Below are 17,061 nucleotides of genomic sequence, written 5' to 3'. Positions count from 1 at the left end.
TCCCATCTTTCACACGTCTCCCAGGCCCCCTGGGAGGAATGCACTGCTCATGCTTGTGGCTAGTTTGTTCAAACTGAAGGCGGCACAGATCTGGGGAAATAATGTCTGGGAATGCAGACAGATGTCATGGAAAACAAATGGGAAGGCCAGGACGGCACTGGCTATGCCTGTCTTTTGTAGCGGAGTCCCCATGGGAAAATCCTTACATTTGCCTCTCTCTATAACTAAATCATCCATCTCTCAGTTGGGCTGCCATGTACACCCCTCTTTGCCTTTTGTTCTTTAAGGCAGACATGCTGAAGACATATTTGGAGAACTGTTCAATGAAGCTAACAGTTTCTATATGCGGATGAACTCCCTGCAGGAGAGGGTGGACCTTCTGGTGATCAAGGTCACTCAGTTGGACTCAACGGTGGAGGAAGGTAAGATGGGACTGGCCGACAGGAGTTGTCTTTGTTCATTTGTAGAATGTGGAGGTTGCAGCTGGAAGGAATTTCAATTGTAACTTCACTTTACTAAGATTTTACTAATATTTGGCTTGCTCCTTTCTCTCTCTCTGCCATGGAGAGTCATTCCAAAGGATCAGGGGGCAGTATCAGCCTGCTAGCCTGGAAGCCATTTAAAAAAACCCTAATTCTTATTTCCGCTGAGATTGTGAATGCCACAAACAGCCAAATTTAGAGGCAGTTTTTAGTGAGGAAGTTCCCAAGAAACCGTGGGAGGTTTAGAGCCATGGAAATGGCTCTGCATCACCTCAGCTTGGAGGAACATAGCAATTGCCATAGTCTGGCATCCTGTCGCCAACCAGTGCCAGATTCTCCCGAGGAAGGTGCAAGGATCCCTGCTGAAGTCAGCTATGCATTCAAGTGCTCCCCAGGAACATGTCTTCCTAACCCCCTTAGCTGGAGGCCAGCTAATGCCATAAAGCAGGAGAGTTTGTATCCTTTCCAAAACTCCTTTATTTTAAATCCTTGCTCGCTCTTCTAACCCTGGATAGCATAACTCACAGCACGTTTTAGCTGTTCTCAACTGCTGGAGCAGCCCCTGGGGGCTATGGCAGCTGAGTGTAAGTTCGAGCAGCCCAGACGGTTAAGGAAAGATAACCAATATGATCAGGACCATGGTGTATTCTCTGGCCTGTTCAAGTTACTGGAGTGTAAGTGGCAACAGGATTTGTCCTTCAGTGTTGAATACTGGATCCAGCTGGCTGGAAGTCATTCTGGGGGCTGTGCCCGTTGCGACTCACGTCCTTCCCTCGGAAATGTTGCTGTGTGTTTCTTTAAGAAGATCGTCCCTGTGCTGTCTCAAAGGTAGCCCTGTGTAATGCCACAGTTGCTATGGTTATTTGTTCATTGAATCCCTGAAATGCAGGTAACTTATCAGTCGTATCTCAGTGCTTCTCATGGGCAGCATTAGGTATCTGCTGATGCGGCCATGAACTGCCTGTCACCTGGGATCACAGCAGCTACCCTCCTGGACAAGGAGAATTGGACAGTCTGTCACTGCCACTCCTTAACTCCTGCAGAGAGAAGGGGGCAATCCCTCCCTTCCAGACCACCTCTCCCTCCTTGTGTGGTATAGCTGCTGCCTTGGCAGCTCTCCATGCAAAATGTGTTAAGAGAAAATACTGCAGGCAAACATATGAACAGTTACCTTGTTTGGGAGCAGAGAGAACACAGGCAATTATTTGATCAACTCACCGCATGAGATTAGCCTGGGAGAGAAGCGGAGGACGGCAGGGAAGCAGGAAACCTGCCTAATTAATAAATGTGACTGATGGACAGTCAGACATCTGAAGAAGCACTACAAACATCCCAATGGAGGCCAGAGACATGGAGATCTATGCACTGAAACACAGGCAGCAGACACTGGCACATAGGTACATGAGTGCAGGACGTAACACATATGGAGCCTTTCTCTTGCTAAACAAATGCTCAGTGTGTCTGCAGATGAGAGCTGGGAGGGAAATGATTTTCCCATCCTAGGCAAATTTATGAGATACTGAAAAAATGTCCCACCCTGAATAAGGGTGAGAAATCATTCTCAAATCTTTTTACAGCCAAAATCTTTTTACAGACCGAAAAGCCAAAAAAACCTTTTGGCTCCAGTTAACCAAAATGTTTCATTTTGACAACTTTTAAACTTTTTTTCCAAACATTTTTTTAGTAAAAAAAAAAGTGTTGAAACTAACCAGTTCCTGTGAAAAGTTTGGGTTTGATGAATCAACATTTGCTGAAGTTAAAAAGTTTCACTGAAAAATTCCTGACCAGCTCTATTGCAGACACACGCCACCTGGCTAGAGAGCGGATTCAATGGATAGAGTTTGCTTCCCGGCCCGCTGAACAGGCTAGGAGACAGCCATGACTGTCCTGGGATATCTGATGTGGCAACTTGATGTCTTTTTGAATACTGGGGAGAAGGAGGAGCGTGGCAAATGCTAACAGATCCACAAAGCCAGAGTCCCAGCAAATAGCAGAGGGAGGCCAGTGCAATCTTTCTGATGAGGCATTAGGAGTTAGAGATGAATCTCAAGTTAGGCTGGATCAGAACTTCCACAGAGTTTCAGGGTGTTCTGATCTGGGGGGTTGGTTCAGGCCCATCTCTAATAAGAATTGGCCAAGACAGCCTGGTTGCATATAGTGCGGAGTAGACAGTACCACTGTTTGTAAAAGTGTCACGCTGCATGTGGCTGCAAAGGATGATAGAAAATTAAAACAGGACTTAGCATTGGTCTTAGGTTGAAAAAATTCCTCTGCACAAAATCCCATTGCACTCTTCCACGTTCCTTTGCTTTTGGAACAAAATTGGTCTGTTTTACACTAATCAAAAGGTGGATTTTCTAAGTGCCACTATTCCATGCAAAGGAGACTTAACCAGGATCGAGAATCTGCCCCAGTAAATTTGCATATGTATCTGACAGAATCTCACACGCTCCCTCCATTAGAGACAGTTTGCCTTTCCTTGGACATTTCACCTCTGTAACATCCCTGCATTCATACAGCTTACACTGATGTGGGGAACTTCTGTTTGTGCTTGCCTGACACAAATCTTGCCACAAGTAAACTTCACCGAATGTAGGTCTCTTTCAGTTCAGTGATGAAAACCAGCCCACTTCCCATCACAGGAGGGAAGCCTGTCAGCAGGGCTGTCACAGCGTAGGCCTGTGTGCCAGCTCAGAGTGGTTCCTTCTTTTGGCAAAATGCTGTTTTCCAGCCGGTGGGAGTTCCTGCAGCACGACTTGTAGTGGAGTTGGCATCGCAGCCAGTCAGCAGAAAAGCTTTGGATGGCTTAAGTGGCTGTGCCAGAGGCTGGATTTCTGCCTCCCACTCTCCTCACGCACAGCTCTGCCTCACGTGCCCACATGCAGGAGAGGCCGGGGCAAATGCTCACCGATCAAAAGGGCTGGATGGATTGTCATCGATCGTGGGGGAAATGCCAGAAATTCTGGTTGGTGCCATCAGAGAGGCCTTGATTTTAATTATAAAATAACACAGAGGTGGAAATATTAATGCCTAGGCACCACTGGCATCCAAAGTGACCTGGGACAAGTCTCTAGCCTGCACAAATAAACTCAAATTGAACATGAACCAACCTTTTAATCTAGAGTATCCAAGTCTGGTTAATGTTTTGAATAGCTGTACATTTATATGCTGGGTATTGGATGAGGCCGGCAGGCATGCAGCATGCGTGTTGGGCACAGGGGAAAACGGGAGGCATGCAGTGTGAGTGCTGGATGCAGTGCACAAGCTGGGCACAGGTAGGACTGTCAAACACACAATGTGAGTGTTAGGGCTGCAGTGCTCAAACGCGAGGACGTAGTGTGAATGGCAAGTGTGCCTTGTTAGGGCGGGGTGCAGAGAGCAAAGGCCAGGCACATGGCCCAGTGCTGGGTGAAAGGTGTAGGAGTTGTGTTGAGAATACAAACAGCAAGCCCTCAGCCTTTCCTCAGGCACATTAAGGTTTCTTTCTTGTGTGGTCACAGTTTCACTGCAAGATATTAACATGCGGAAAGCGTTCAAGAGCTCAACTGTGCAGAATCAGCAGGTGGTCTCTCGGAACTCCATCCCTAACCCCGTGATGGAGATGTACCAACGCTGTGACAAGCCGCCACCGCTCAACATCCTCACGACATACAGGTAAAGGGTGTGGGGTTTGGGCAACATGTCTCATGCCCACTGTGTGACTTCGGCGTACAGTTCAATATAGACCAAACAAGCCCTAGCCGAGCCAAACCTACTTTGGAAGAGATTGTTTCCTGTCAAATCGGAAGGACCCACTTCTGATCAACCTTACCCAGTTTTACTTGTATGTAACTCCATTGCCTTCAGTGGTGTTACTTCAGGCCCCTTATCTCTTTGCTTGTATACTCTGTTCATGCTGCTGTATGAGGCTTCCTCTGGAAGTCCATTGGTGCCCTTGTCCTCAAGTGCTGTGATGGAGTCAATCTGAAGTCACAGTTGTGTCGAGTGGTGTTACTGGGTGGTTACAGGAGAATATTAGTCCGCTCTTTGATGATGGTTCAGTAAATGATGCTCTTTTCTCGGCTGTTCAGCGGTCTCGGCATTGCAGCTACAAGACAATCGAAGCCACCCAGAGTTTATTTAATACAGCCAGTAATATTCTGTACTTGCACAGTGCAGATCATCCAATGATAAACGTGATGTGAGAAAGTGTCACTGATCACTAACAGATTGAAGCTAAATATGGCCTGGATCATCCCAAAAGGCAGGAACCCAACCCCCACCCTCATGCATCTCTGGGGGTGGGAAGAAGTAGTAACATTTAGGAGCTTCTTTGGAAAATTAGAGACTCTCCTGGAATTCTGTATCAGCTTGTATGTCAAACAGGCCTTAATAAACCACTAACTTTGAAGCCAATAATATTTTCCATTTTTTAGCAATTACTTCTGAGTGTCATCTGTGCCAAATCCTTAATGATCTATGTTGTGGTGAGAGGGGAATGGGTGGAGAGCGAGGTGGGGATGGAACAGTGAAGGGGATGAAAGGAGGTAGCTGGACAGAAGGAAATAAGCAACTGTAGGCTGAAGCAAAGAGGTGTCTTGCTGCCAGCCCGTGGAGCTCATTGGGGTTCATTTCCCAAGTGCTGGGCTCATTAACGTGCCTTTGTTTTTCGCCATTAAGTAATTAATAACATTTCATCCTGTTGCTGAGAATTTCCTCTACCTCTCCCCAACGCTGCTGTGATAATTTTAGGGATGACAAGAAAGATGGCCTCAAATTCTACACTGACCCTTCATATTTCTTCAACTTGTGGAAGGAGAAGATGCTGCAGGCAACTGAGGACAAGAGAAAGGAGAAACGCAGGCAGAAGGTAAAAGCATCAGAGAAGGTTCTGAATCGGGCCTAAGATGAGGCTGGTCTGGACTTAGTTTGATAGTCTGATACTGTTATAGTGTCCTTCTGAAATGGGTGCAGTATCTCTCTCTCTCTGTCATATCTGAGGTGCCCTTCACCGTACTATCATCCTCAAACTCATGGCCAGTCAATGCTGCTCTGGTAGGAGTCACTTGTGAAGGAGATCTACTAGTTTCCCACCTTAGCACCCGAACAGGTTGACAGCCCAAGGAGCCTGGGATGGAGCTTGGGTATTCTCACCTCATGTGTGCCAGTCACCAGTTGCGAGGTTTTTACATTCAGGAAACATACAGATCTCCTAATGTTCAGACCGGCAATAAAGGAATCACGAGACAGTCTGGTGTCAATGAGTTTCTGGTGTGTTGCTTGCTCTTGTTTGGGGAGTCATATGACACTGAAACCTTTGGAAACAAATCCCTCTTGGCTATTTTGGACATTATGCTACCTTGATTGAAGTCCCCTACATGCCCCTTAGCTATATGGCACTCAAGGGATTGGCCCCTGAGAACAGAAATATAAAGGAAATCCGGGGTTTCAGTGGTAGGTAAAGGATCCCCCATTGCTTTTCTTTTTAAAGAGCCCAGGGACAGAAAAGCATGTTTTAAAATAGAAGCAAGCCCCGCACGTGGTCAGAGAACATGTTTAAGGCCTGGGTTGAAGAGAAACAAGCTTATCCCATAAGCACCAGTAGATGCTGCTGGACCTTGTCTTGTCCTGTTTGCTTTGGCTAATGCCTATTCTGATGGAAGGTGTCTGAGCAATGGGTGTAGGAATGGCCCACTGGAATTCAAATGCTCACATGGGCTGTGCAACAAGAGGCTTATGGCATGAGCTTGAGATTCACCCTGACACTATTACCTCCATCAAGAGTGACTGTGGACTTGAGTTTCCATGTTCTCATAGACTCATAGACTTTAAACTCTGGAGGGACCACCATGATCATCTAATCTGACTTCCTGCACATTGCAGGACACAGAACCTCACCCACTCCTAACCTCTGGCTGAGTTACTGATGTCCTCACTGTTCTCTGGGTTGTTAGTAGTTTGGCTTCCAAATCTACATGGAAATCATATGGAAAGTCTCTGGAATGTATTCCAGACTCCAGTGATTCCATCCCAGCTTTCACAGCTAACTGTACCAGTTTAGAAGGTGAAGACACTGGCTGAACCTACAGGTGCTCACAGCCTTCGGTTCCATTGTTCATGCCGTGGGCTGCTCCAGAAGCAGCCTTGTGATTGTGATTGGTGTTTAGATCAGCACAACCTTATTGCATAATTGAATGAAAAGCAGGTAGTGGTGGTGCACCAGGACTCATTATTACAAGAGGGAAAGGGAGCATGGAGGGGCAGTGCTGATGATGTGTCCTAGTGGTTGGGACCCAGGATCTAAAATAATATGTCCTGAGAATTCCACTGTTGTTTGGTATCCCAGTTACCCTTATACACACAATCTAAAATCCTTCCTTGAAGTCAAGCTCAAGCAAACATTGCACTGTGTACAGTCAGCAGGCAGCCATCCTGCAGTCATGCTAACAGGACAGTGCTTATCTGCTTCCAGGAGCAGCGGTTAGTGGAAGATTCCACCCGGGAGGTGAAGAAAGTCAGAAAAGCCCGCAACCGGCGCCTGGAGTGGAACATGATGGCATATGATAAAGAATTCCGTCCCGATAACAGGTTCTCACCATCCCCATATCACATGGCCTCATCGGAAGGATCACTATCCCCAGATAATAGGCAGGTTTTCTGTATTACACGCTTATTGTTTTTCTTTGCTTTTCTTCACCTTTCTTTTTCCTTTTTGATTTTCTGGGTGAATTGGTTCTTCGTGGCAGTGAAGGACTCTTAGCTCTGGCTAGGAAGCAGATGCAGGGAAAGCAGGCACTGTGCTGCTTAGCACATGCCCCTGCATTCTGACATGCAACACCCCTGCTAGGTTGGTCCTACACCTGCCAAATCATGTCTAATTCTGCATTGGTTTTGCGATCTCTGTGCGGAGCTGAGATGATACCAGAACATTTTTCATTTGAGACCTAAGCTAGGATTTCCACCCAGTTGAGCTGAAAGGCTAATTCATTAGCCTGCAAGGCTATTGCTGCCTCTCTACCCTCTGCTTGCACCATCCCAATACTGTCTTGCATGTTTGTATTTTGATGGTTACACATCATGTCTCCCAATGTTGATGCCTTGATCCCAAATGCCAGTAGGTGCCATCATACTCCTCCCTGACCTGTCCTCACCTTGCCTTCCCTCCAGGCCCTCCATACAGGAATACAACCTTTGGTATTTTTCTGTGCAATAGATCTTATGCATCAGATGTAGCTGATCATTCATACCCGGCCAGTCCTAACCACCCTGCACAGCAGATATTAGCTCCAGCCTCACACCTGTCAACAGACAACAAGGAGATCATCCTGGTCGCTAACCAGGCCCAGGAACATGTCTACAGGCCCTCAGCAGCAGGAAGCCGTCAGAACAGTCTCAACCGAGTCCAGCAGCCCCATGTGCCGCAGCATCCAGAGACTATATTGAATGGACCAAGACCTCAGATAGTCAAGGAGTATGGGTATGGATTTCAACCTGATTTCCTTCATCCAGTGACCTATTTGTCCCTTTAAATGAGTTTAGTGATTTGGAAAGGTGCCATGTTGACAGCCATAGAAAGTGAGGTCCTCTGTCCACAGAACAAGTACACGATAGGCAGCAGCTGTCACATAGATGGTCCTTCTGTAAGTACGCCTTACCATTCATGAGGTGAGAGATGGTAGTTCAGTCTTCATGGCCCATTCAGTCCTTTAGTCATGTGATCAGCCTGCCAACAAGAACACCAGTTGGTGCCATGTGTGAGAGTGCTTTGTGAGAGGTCAACACCTGCCTATCAGGAACTGCACTCAGAAAATACCATCTCCTTTCACATCATGCCACAGTGATGACTAGACCAGTACAAGACTGGTCCAAATTCAATCCAGTAGCCTCGATATATAAAGATCCCTATCTTAGGGTACGTCCAGACTACCCGCCGTATCGGCAGGTAGCAATCAATTTTTCGGGGATCGATATATCGCATCTCATCTAGACGCGATATATCGATCCCCGAATGCGCTCCCGTCGACTCTGGAACACCACCGAAGCGAGCGGCAGTAGCGGAGTCGACATGGGGAGCCGCGGACGTCGGTCCCGTGCCGTGAGGACCTGAGGTAAATCGATCTAAGATACTTTGACTTCAGCTACGCTATTTACGGAGCTGAAGTTGCGTATCTTAGATCGATATCCCCCCCCGCCAGTATAGACCAGCCCTAAGTCCCAACTCCCTGACTCATCCAGCCTTCCCCTTGCTACCAGCCTTTATTGTCACCCAAAGATAAACTAATGTCAAAAAAGTCACATGCGAGCTCAGATTCTGCCCTCTGACATCCTGTGGAACCCTGAATAGGGTAATATTTGAGGGCAGAATTTGGCCCGTGATGGTTTCTGCCAATTAGAAAGTGGCAGAGGAGGGGAAATCTTTTGTTCAGGACCTTGGACAGCTTCCTGTGAGCACTTGACTTGGGGAGACCTTACCTATTCTGCAAGCCTTCTCCTTCTCTTCGTCAGTGCCCTCCAAGTTCATGATCCCACAGGAGCTTGTACTCCAGAGTCATAAGGAAAACAAAAGACTAAAAGATAATTCAGCTCATTCACCTGCGATGGTCCTTTAAAGGTTCTAAACTCAGTTCTCTCCCTGGGTATGTCTGCACTGCAATAAAAGACCCAGGGCATGGGCCCCACTGGCCTGCCTCAGCGGATTTGGGCTCACAGGGCTTGGGCTGCAGGGCTATAAAATGGCAGTGTAGATGTTTGGGTTTGAGCTGGAGCCCAGGCTCTGAGACCCCAAGAGACTCCAGCTCAAGCCTGCTAATTTTAGCCCCACAAGCCCAAGTCAGCTGACGCAGGCTCTGAGACTTGGTGCTGAGGGTTTTTTAATTGCAGTTTTTTTATTGCACCCTTTCTCTGTGTGTCTACCATCAAATAAAATGATTTCAGTCTTCAAAGATCATTATATAACACTTTGTATCCTGAGCCTAACAGGATCCTACAGATTGTCACATGGCTCATTCTAATTCAGTATCACTTTGAATGTCTAAAGTGACCAGTGCCAGAGGCTTCAGAGGAAGGTGTAATCTCCCCTGGACCATTACAAAAATAAACCTAAATGCACAATTCTGCACCACAGGAGGGAGATTTCATCCTGACCGCAGCAGTCGGTCAGACCAGCCTTAACACAGAATAATTGGTAGCTCCTTTAGCTTTGTCCCGCCTGGCGTAACTGCGGATACTGTTCCTGGTATGATGCAGGGACGTAACTGGTTTTTCTGAACCAGTCTGAAGCGCCTCACTGTTACCTGCCCCTTTGGCGTCGTGCAAGGCAAAGACATTTCCCAAACAATAACTAGACAATTTTTTTTCTTTTGGGTGGAACGCTGAAGTGTCAGATGCTGTGGATGTCTGTCACAGCGGTTCCCGTACAGAGGCACAGTGTACAGATGTAAGGATGGGGATTCAGCCAGATCTCTGTATTCCCCTTTTTGTATGTTTAAATGATCAGTCACTCAGTTGGACTTCAGCATAGCCTTTCAAGGTGAAATACAGGTGACCAGAGGGAACATGACCTTCCAGGCCATCTGAGGCCACTTTCACCAGTGTCTCAGTTCTCACTCAAGATTTACAAGCTTCCTTCTCCTCACTACTTTGCCTTACACCCTCCTTCAGTTGCTGTCCTGCCCCTGCCCCTCAGCATGTAAATTCCATGTGTTTTTACACACTTACTGAATGGCAAACTGGTCTAAGATACAGTATTATACGGCTTACGCCCATTGTCTGATCAGCTTCCATGGCCCAGAGCAGGGGTAGGCAACCTATGGCACGTGTGCCGAAGGCAGCACGGTTGCTGATTTTCAGTGGCTCTCACACTGCCCAGGTCCTGGCCACTGGTCTGGGAGGCTCTGCATTTTAATTTAATTTTAAATGAAGGTTCTTAAACATTTTAAAGACCTTATTTAGTTTACATACAACAATAGTTTAGTTATATATTATAGACTTATAAAAAGAGACCTTCTAAAAATGTTAAAATGTATTACTGGCACACGAAACCTTAAATTAGAGTAAATAAATGAAGACTCGGCACACTACATCTGAAAGGTTGACGACCCCTGGCCCAGAGACTTCCTTGGCAGTTACACCTGCTGGAGCCAGGCCTGGAGGTAGTCCAGTATATCTGCTTACAAGGACTGAGTTTCCTGTCATATTTGGTGTTTGTGTCTTTTCAGGTGACATTTAGAAAGCGGTCTGCTTTTGTTACCAAAGTGGGTTTCTCTGAATATATAGGAATCATTTCAAATGCAGCCACTGCTGGGGTGGAACATGGGAGCTGTTTACCAGCACATAGCTGAGCTGCGCAATAGTTTAGGACAGACAGTGGAGATAAATGTCATGCCCACTTTAAACTGCAGGGGGAATTGAGCACGTGCAGTTCCCAAAGCTGGAATTTATCTGGGATATTTTGGTTCCACTAGGTGACCCTGAGTAGCGGGTGCTTGATGTTATGGTTCATGTGTGGTATTTCTTTAGCAAGCATGATTTCTGCCATTGCCATTGATTTGCTTTCTGTCCTTTAATTGTTGCAGTCCCCAGCAGATGCCCCTGGCAGAATACTTTGTGCCTCCTGCTCCTCCGCCCCCGCCCCCTGTGATACCCTCTGCGCAGACTGCCTTCGACAGCCCCATCTCAGCACCTGCTGCCATGGCGCCCAGCGCTGCAGCCTCCGTGGCTCACTCATCATATGCACCTTCCCCGCCTCCGGCTCCACCCTGCCCATATTCTGCTTCCCCCCCTCAGACTGGCCCGATGGGGCCCCCTGTCGCACCTCCTCCACCTCCACCTGGTCCTCCAACAGTCACTGCCTCGCCGGCTCACTCGGCGTCACCCCCGGCGGCAGCGGTTGAACCTCGGAAACCTCAGATCCCTCTGATACCAATGAGCGATGCCAGGAGCGACCTGCTTGCTGCAATTCGGAGGGGTGAGTTACAACCTGGGACACTGGCACTGACCAGCAGTGAGGGGGAGGGGTCTCGGCTCAGTGGAGATGGAGAGAGAAGGACATGTTGGGAATTCCAGCAGACACACATGCCCGCGCACGCTAGAGGCCTGATCCAAAGCCCATTGTAGTCAGTGCAAAGTGTCCCACTGGTTTCCATGATCTGGGATCAGGCTCTGCATGCTCAGGGAACATGTGAAGAAGATTGTATTGCTAATGTTACCTGTGAACACTGAAGAGAGGGGAATTATTGATATGGGGGTAGAAGTAGGAGAGATGGGATGAAACTGAGCAAAGGACTATTCAGTCTGGATATCAGGGAAAAAATACTGCATGCACTGAAGCCCAGCTTCCCAGGGGACGTGGTGGAAAGCCCCATCATTTGGGAGGTTTAAAACTGGACTGCACAGAGCACAAGCAAATGCCCAGTAGGGAACAAACTTGCACTAGGCACCGTGGAGAAAGCGGTGGACAGCATGATCTAATGTGCCTTTTCCTTCTTCGTTTTGAACAGTAGGGAGGGAGGCAAGCTGTGGCTGTGCAACCCCGTGTAGCCCACTGGTGAGTGGGCGGGTGGGTGTTTTACAGGTCCTCCTCTGTGCCAGATCCATAGAGGAGATGAGTCAGCTGCAACACCAGGTAGGGAGCTGTAGCTCAAGCTACAGCAGCAGTGCTTTTAGTTCTGAAGGTCCCTGGGTCACTCTTTGGTATGCAGGCCAACAGAGTGGCCATCACACTTGCTCATATAGACAATGGGTGTAGCCGTTCTTGCTGATCTTGGAGATTTCCCATCCTTTCTACTGCAGGAATTCAACTCCGGAAAGTCCAGGAACAGTGGGAGCAGGAGGCGAAGAAAGAACCAGTTGGCAATGATGTAGCCACTATCCTGTCCCGCCGGATTGCAGTGGAGTACAGCGAATCCGACGATGACTCAGAACTGGACGACAATGAGTGGTCAGATTAAGAAAGCTCAGCATGCTGTGTTGGCGTGTACTCCCCCCCTCCCTGCTTCTCCACAAGAAGGTGTGTATGGCTGGGTTCCCCTGTAAGTGAATACTGATCACCGTCAGCACGTAGTGTGACTTATTCAGGAGCTTTGCTTTTACACAATGTTGCATTGTTGAAGAAATGATGGGAGTGTTGTCAGAGAGAGTGCGCATTGGTGGGACATACTTTAAAAGCAGCAGGCATCTGCCCAGAATCTCGCCAGGTGTGGCTATGACACTTCAATAATGCTGAGAACACAATGAGGCGAGGATCAATGGAGTTATTCTGGATTTACACCAGGGTGGCAGCAGTCAGAAGCTAGTCCCATACATGTGTTTTTAGAGAAACAAAACTGCAGAAACAACACTGCTTATTTGGCCAGATGTTAATTTTATAATGAAAAGCTGCTGAAAAAGCATCCTGTTCCCATAGCAAATACCGCCACGTGGTTACAGGTGTCTGGAGACCACAATTCACTTGTTTGTATTTTCTGCAGATGTTTAAAATTGTTGGGATTTGGACCATATGAGCCAGGGGAACGCTCTGTTCATTGCCATGAAAGTTACGTGCAGAAAGGGTCTGTTTTCCCTTTAAAGTAATGTCGTTAGCTTTGCGTTCTGACAGTCTGAAAGGAGAGTTCTCTGCTGTCTCCCAGTTTCACTTTTAAGAGCACATCGTAGGGAGGAACAGATGTTTGTGGCATGGTTATATTTCCAGCTCTGCACTCAGATTCCCTGGGGAAGAGCATGAAAGGAAAGTTTAGCGTAAGCCTGCTCTTCTTTTGCCATCAGCAGAGAAACAAAGCACTTGTTACTGAGTAGAAAGGAATAAAGTCAGTTTCAAGAGAAAAGAACCTCGCAATAGATTTAAGTTGTCTAAGAAAGACCCTGAAAGCCTTGAAATAACTGGCTGACAGTGCTGTCCTATTGTATCACATTATTATTATTTGAAATGAAATTAACCAGGCTAAATATAACTCTTAGCTGCACTAAAACAACCCCACTGGAGATAGTAGGGAGCAATATTTGTCCCTTTGGGTTCACTTCTGATTTTCAGTTTCTAGTATCTGAGAATCTCCTTGTACAATTGAGGTGAATTCAGTCTTATTCCCGAAATAGTTATTGAGGGAACAATTCTTCCACTTTTACTCAGGCTGAATAGTATGGTACTCTGCGAGCAGCGGTAATGGGTCGGCGTGGAGTACAGCAAACCTGACAATGACTCTGAACTGGGGGATAATGAGTAAGATTGGTAGGATCGGGCCTGGAGTTAAGATGCTGAAAACACCAGTGAATGCTGTTTGGTTTATTAATCCAAATGGAGAGTGATTCCTAAAACCATTTTCATGTAGCTACTAAGGGAGAACCCCTGAGAATCCAAAGGGATCCTGTGGGAAATGTTGAAAACCCACAGTCAGTTCTGAAAACTACAAGAGAACAGGAAATGGATTCTGACCAATAGAAAACTGGCCAATGTCAGCCTTGAGTCTGTATAATATGGTCAGATAGGGCCCCAGTGTTCCAGGGACATGATGCACACACCAACAAACGCACCATTTCCTCTTCCCCAGCCGCAGTTTTGTCTGACTCAGGGGTGGTGAATGAAACTGGATTTTCTTATTTCCCTCCCGGTAACAGGAAACTTGCACTTTGGCTCCACCTTCAGTCTATGCAGGTGACTGAAAAACAGCCAAGGGAGGGCTACAGGCAGCTAGTGGTCAGCCAGAGTGAGAGTGCCTTTGGTGCCTGCAGGCAGGGAGACCTGGTGAAGGGCAGAGAAGATGTTGGCTGGAGCCCACAAGTGTCACTTCGTATAGTGCCCCATTTGGCTAGTGCCACCATTCACCCTTATCTACTAGAGAATGCTGCTCTTGAGCCAGCCCGCTTTTCAAGGAGAGGGGACGAGGGCGTTCGCTATTCAAACCAAGCAGCAATAGTTCCTGAAAAACTGCAGCTAGACAGCATATGTCAGATCAGCAACAGGAAAGGAAGAAGAAAACAAGACAACAACCCAGCAGGATGCAACACAGATTCTCAGTGGCATTGACATAGGACCCAACAGCTCAGCAGCAGCTCCTGGGGCAATGGGAATGTTAAACAGACATAGAAGGAGCTGGTGCCTTGTTGTTGAGCTGGGAATTCATGATGTGCAGTAGTTACACCAAAGCCTCTTGCTCCTACCATCATCTTGTCTCTGTTTAGAACTAGCAGGCAACCCCCTTCCCAAGAAATGGAAAATACAGAGGTAGGAAGCTGCAAGCCAAACCCTGATCTCTTTACTCGGGCAAGTAGCGCCACTGAAGTCAATGATGCTACTTTCCTCAGTGAGGCGAGCAGGATTGGACCCCTACTGCAAGACCAGGAAAAGCCTTGTACATTAAAAATAGCATATACAAAACCACATAAGTATTTATTATATAGTGTTGTTAATATATGCATGATTTTGATGTGACCCACAAATGAAGAGAAATCCCAGACTGATGGGCTTGATGTATAAGATTAAAAACATAACATATTCAGACATAAAGTGAATGCTAAAGAGATGTAATAATTGCCTTTATCTTTGGTACTGATCATGGGTTTATATCAGCTGGTCCACGTGGCTGGGATTGGCGACAGCCCCTGAACATTGGCCCTGTTGTGTGTGAGTGCAGAGGAAGGGAGATTTTGACTTGAGGGCTACATGGCACCTTGCATGCCAGGAAGGGGAAAGGCTGCAAGGAGACTTCCCCTTGTGACCTTGTGTGGGGCCTGGGCACAGTCCCTGTCCTTGCACACTGGATGTGCAAGGCCTGGGGACTGTAATGCAGAGAAGGATATTGGTGTCAGGTGAGGCACTGTAGGCCCAGTGCCTGAGGGAACGGCCTCCAGAGCGCAGCCCACTACCCTTCTCACCTTTGCAAATGTGAGCTGGGTCTTAAACCCACAGAACCTGACTCTGCTCCACTTTCCCTGGTTTCATACCTGTGTAGCTCCACTAACTTCAGTGAGTTACTCCTGATTTACTCTGGCTCATAACATTGGAATCAGGAGCACAGTCTTGTCCACCACAGACTGGGTCCTAATGGTGACAGGGCCAGACTCTGCCCAGTTTACTCAAGCAAAAATCACTAGGGTTCATGGGAGACTGGCCTGAACTAGAAGATGGGACCTGGCTTGGGTTTGTTGTCATTTGCACAACCCAAGATGTTAGTTGATAATTTTCTCCAGCATTGTTGACATGGCCTTTTAAGACATCATAACAAACCAAAGCTGGGGCCTCGCCGCAAACTGGCACATCTGCTTTCAGGCATAAAGTGACATAGGGGATAGGATTAAAATTCATAATGATCTGGACCGACTGGGAAATGACTGCCTAGGAAGGAGTTCTGCAGAAAGGGATCTGGGGGTTACAATGTGTCACCAGCTAAATATGAGTCAACAGTGTCACACTGTTGCACAAAAAGCAAACATCATTCTGGGATGTATTAGCAGGAGTGTTGTAAGCAAGACACGAGGAGTAATTCTTCTGCTTTACTCTGCTCTGATTAGGCTTCAGCTGGAGTATTGTGTCCAGTTCTGGGCACCACATTTCAGGAAAGATATGAACAAATTGGAGAAGGGTCAGAGAAGAGCGACAAAAGTGATAACAGGTCTAGAAAACATGACCTATGAGGGAAGATTGAAAAAATTGAGTTTGTTTAGTCTGGAGAAGAGAAGACTGAAAGGGGACATGATAACAGTTTTCAAATACATAAAAGGTTATTACACAAAGGAGGGAGGAAAATTGTTCTCATTAACCTCTGAGGATAGGACAAGAAGCAATGGGCTTAAATTGCAGCAAGGGCAGTTTAGGTTGAACATTAGGAAAAGCTTCCTGTCAGGTAGTTAAACACTGGAACAAATTGCCTAGGAGGTTGTGGAATCTCCATCATTGGAGGCTTTTAAAACAGGTTATACAAACACCTGTCAGGAGTGGTTTAGTTATTACATAGTCCTGCCTTGAGTGCAGGGGACTGGACTAGATGACCTCTTGAGGTCCCTTCCAGTCCTGCACTTCTATGACTCTATGATTCTACGCTCCTGCTCCCTTTGATGTCAGTGGCAAAACCCCTGGTAGTTTCAGAGGAAGCAAGATCAGCCCTCAAAGCTGTACACAGGCAGACATATCTTGGTTAGGAACCGTGGGGACAGACACATGTGGAGACAGACGCATAGCCCAGAGGTCACAGCCCAGGAGCACATGGCTTTATGTTAGCATTGCACTGCCCAGATTTTGGCTTGCTATGGGAGCTGAAACAGCTCCTGGTGTGAACTAGACGAGGGGCTACTCTCACTTACAGCACCATCGCTGTGGCTGTCTATAGGCTGTGCTACAACCCATAGTAGTGAGTGATATGGGGCCACCCCTTCCTACCCTGGCATGCAATGGCCAGAATAGAAAGGGGCCTTTATGTACTGCTATCGAGGAGGGTAGCATATTGGCTGTTTATGTTGGCCCTGTATTGCTCTTGCACTAGGGGGATTGATCCGCAGTCTGTTCCATCTCCTTAACAACTCCAGTCCATTGCTGGAGCCCTATTGGCCACCATTGGCCCCTCTCTTTTGTGATTGTTGCAGCAGCTGCATTATGTGTTGTGCTAAGCAATTG

General features: G+C 47.2%; 1 protein-coding gene across 3 annotated transcripts in view; it reads left to right on the top strand.

Moving 5' to 3' along the window:
* Window positions 1-15,807, top strand: part of LOC115657933 (wiskott-Aldrich syndrome protein family member 3-like) — a 48,380-nt gene extending 32,573 nt beyond the window's left edge. For 2 of the 3 annotated variants that reach the window (XM_030576294.1, XM_030576295.1), the window contains 7 exons: window positions 288-422; window positions 3,983-4,136; window positions 5,214-5,331; window positions 6,934-7,109; window positions 7,675-7,938; window positions 11,036-11,427; window positions 12,252-15,807. In XM_030576294.1, the coding sequence (XP_030432154.1) occupies window positions 288-422; window positions 3,983-4,136; window positions 5,214-5,331; window positions 6,934-7,109; window positions 7,675-7,938; window positions 11,036-11,427; window positions 12,252-12,409 (1,397 nt within the window). In that variant the 3' untranslated portion in view covers window positions 12,410-15,807. The remainder of the gene's footprint in view (window positions 1-287; window positions 423-3,982; window positions 4,137-5,213; window positions 5,332-6,933; window positions 7,110-7,674; window positions 7,939-11,035; window positions 11,428-12,251) is intronic. The other variant, XM_030576296.1, reaches the window with a different exon arrangement.
* Window positions 15,808-17,061: the final 1,254 nt, after the last annotated feature.

Source organism: Gopherus evgoodei, chromosome 9 (assembly GCF_007399415.2).
Source record: "Gopherus evgoodei ecotype Sinaloan lineage chromosome 9, rGopEvg1_v1.p, whole genome shotgun sequence".
NCBI classification, from domain to species: Eukaryota; Metazoa; Chordata; order Testudines; family Testudinidae; genus Gopherus; species Gopherus evgoodei.
Note: the sequence above shows the minus strand (reverse complement) of the source record. Positions and strands in the feature narration are given on the sequence as shown.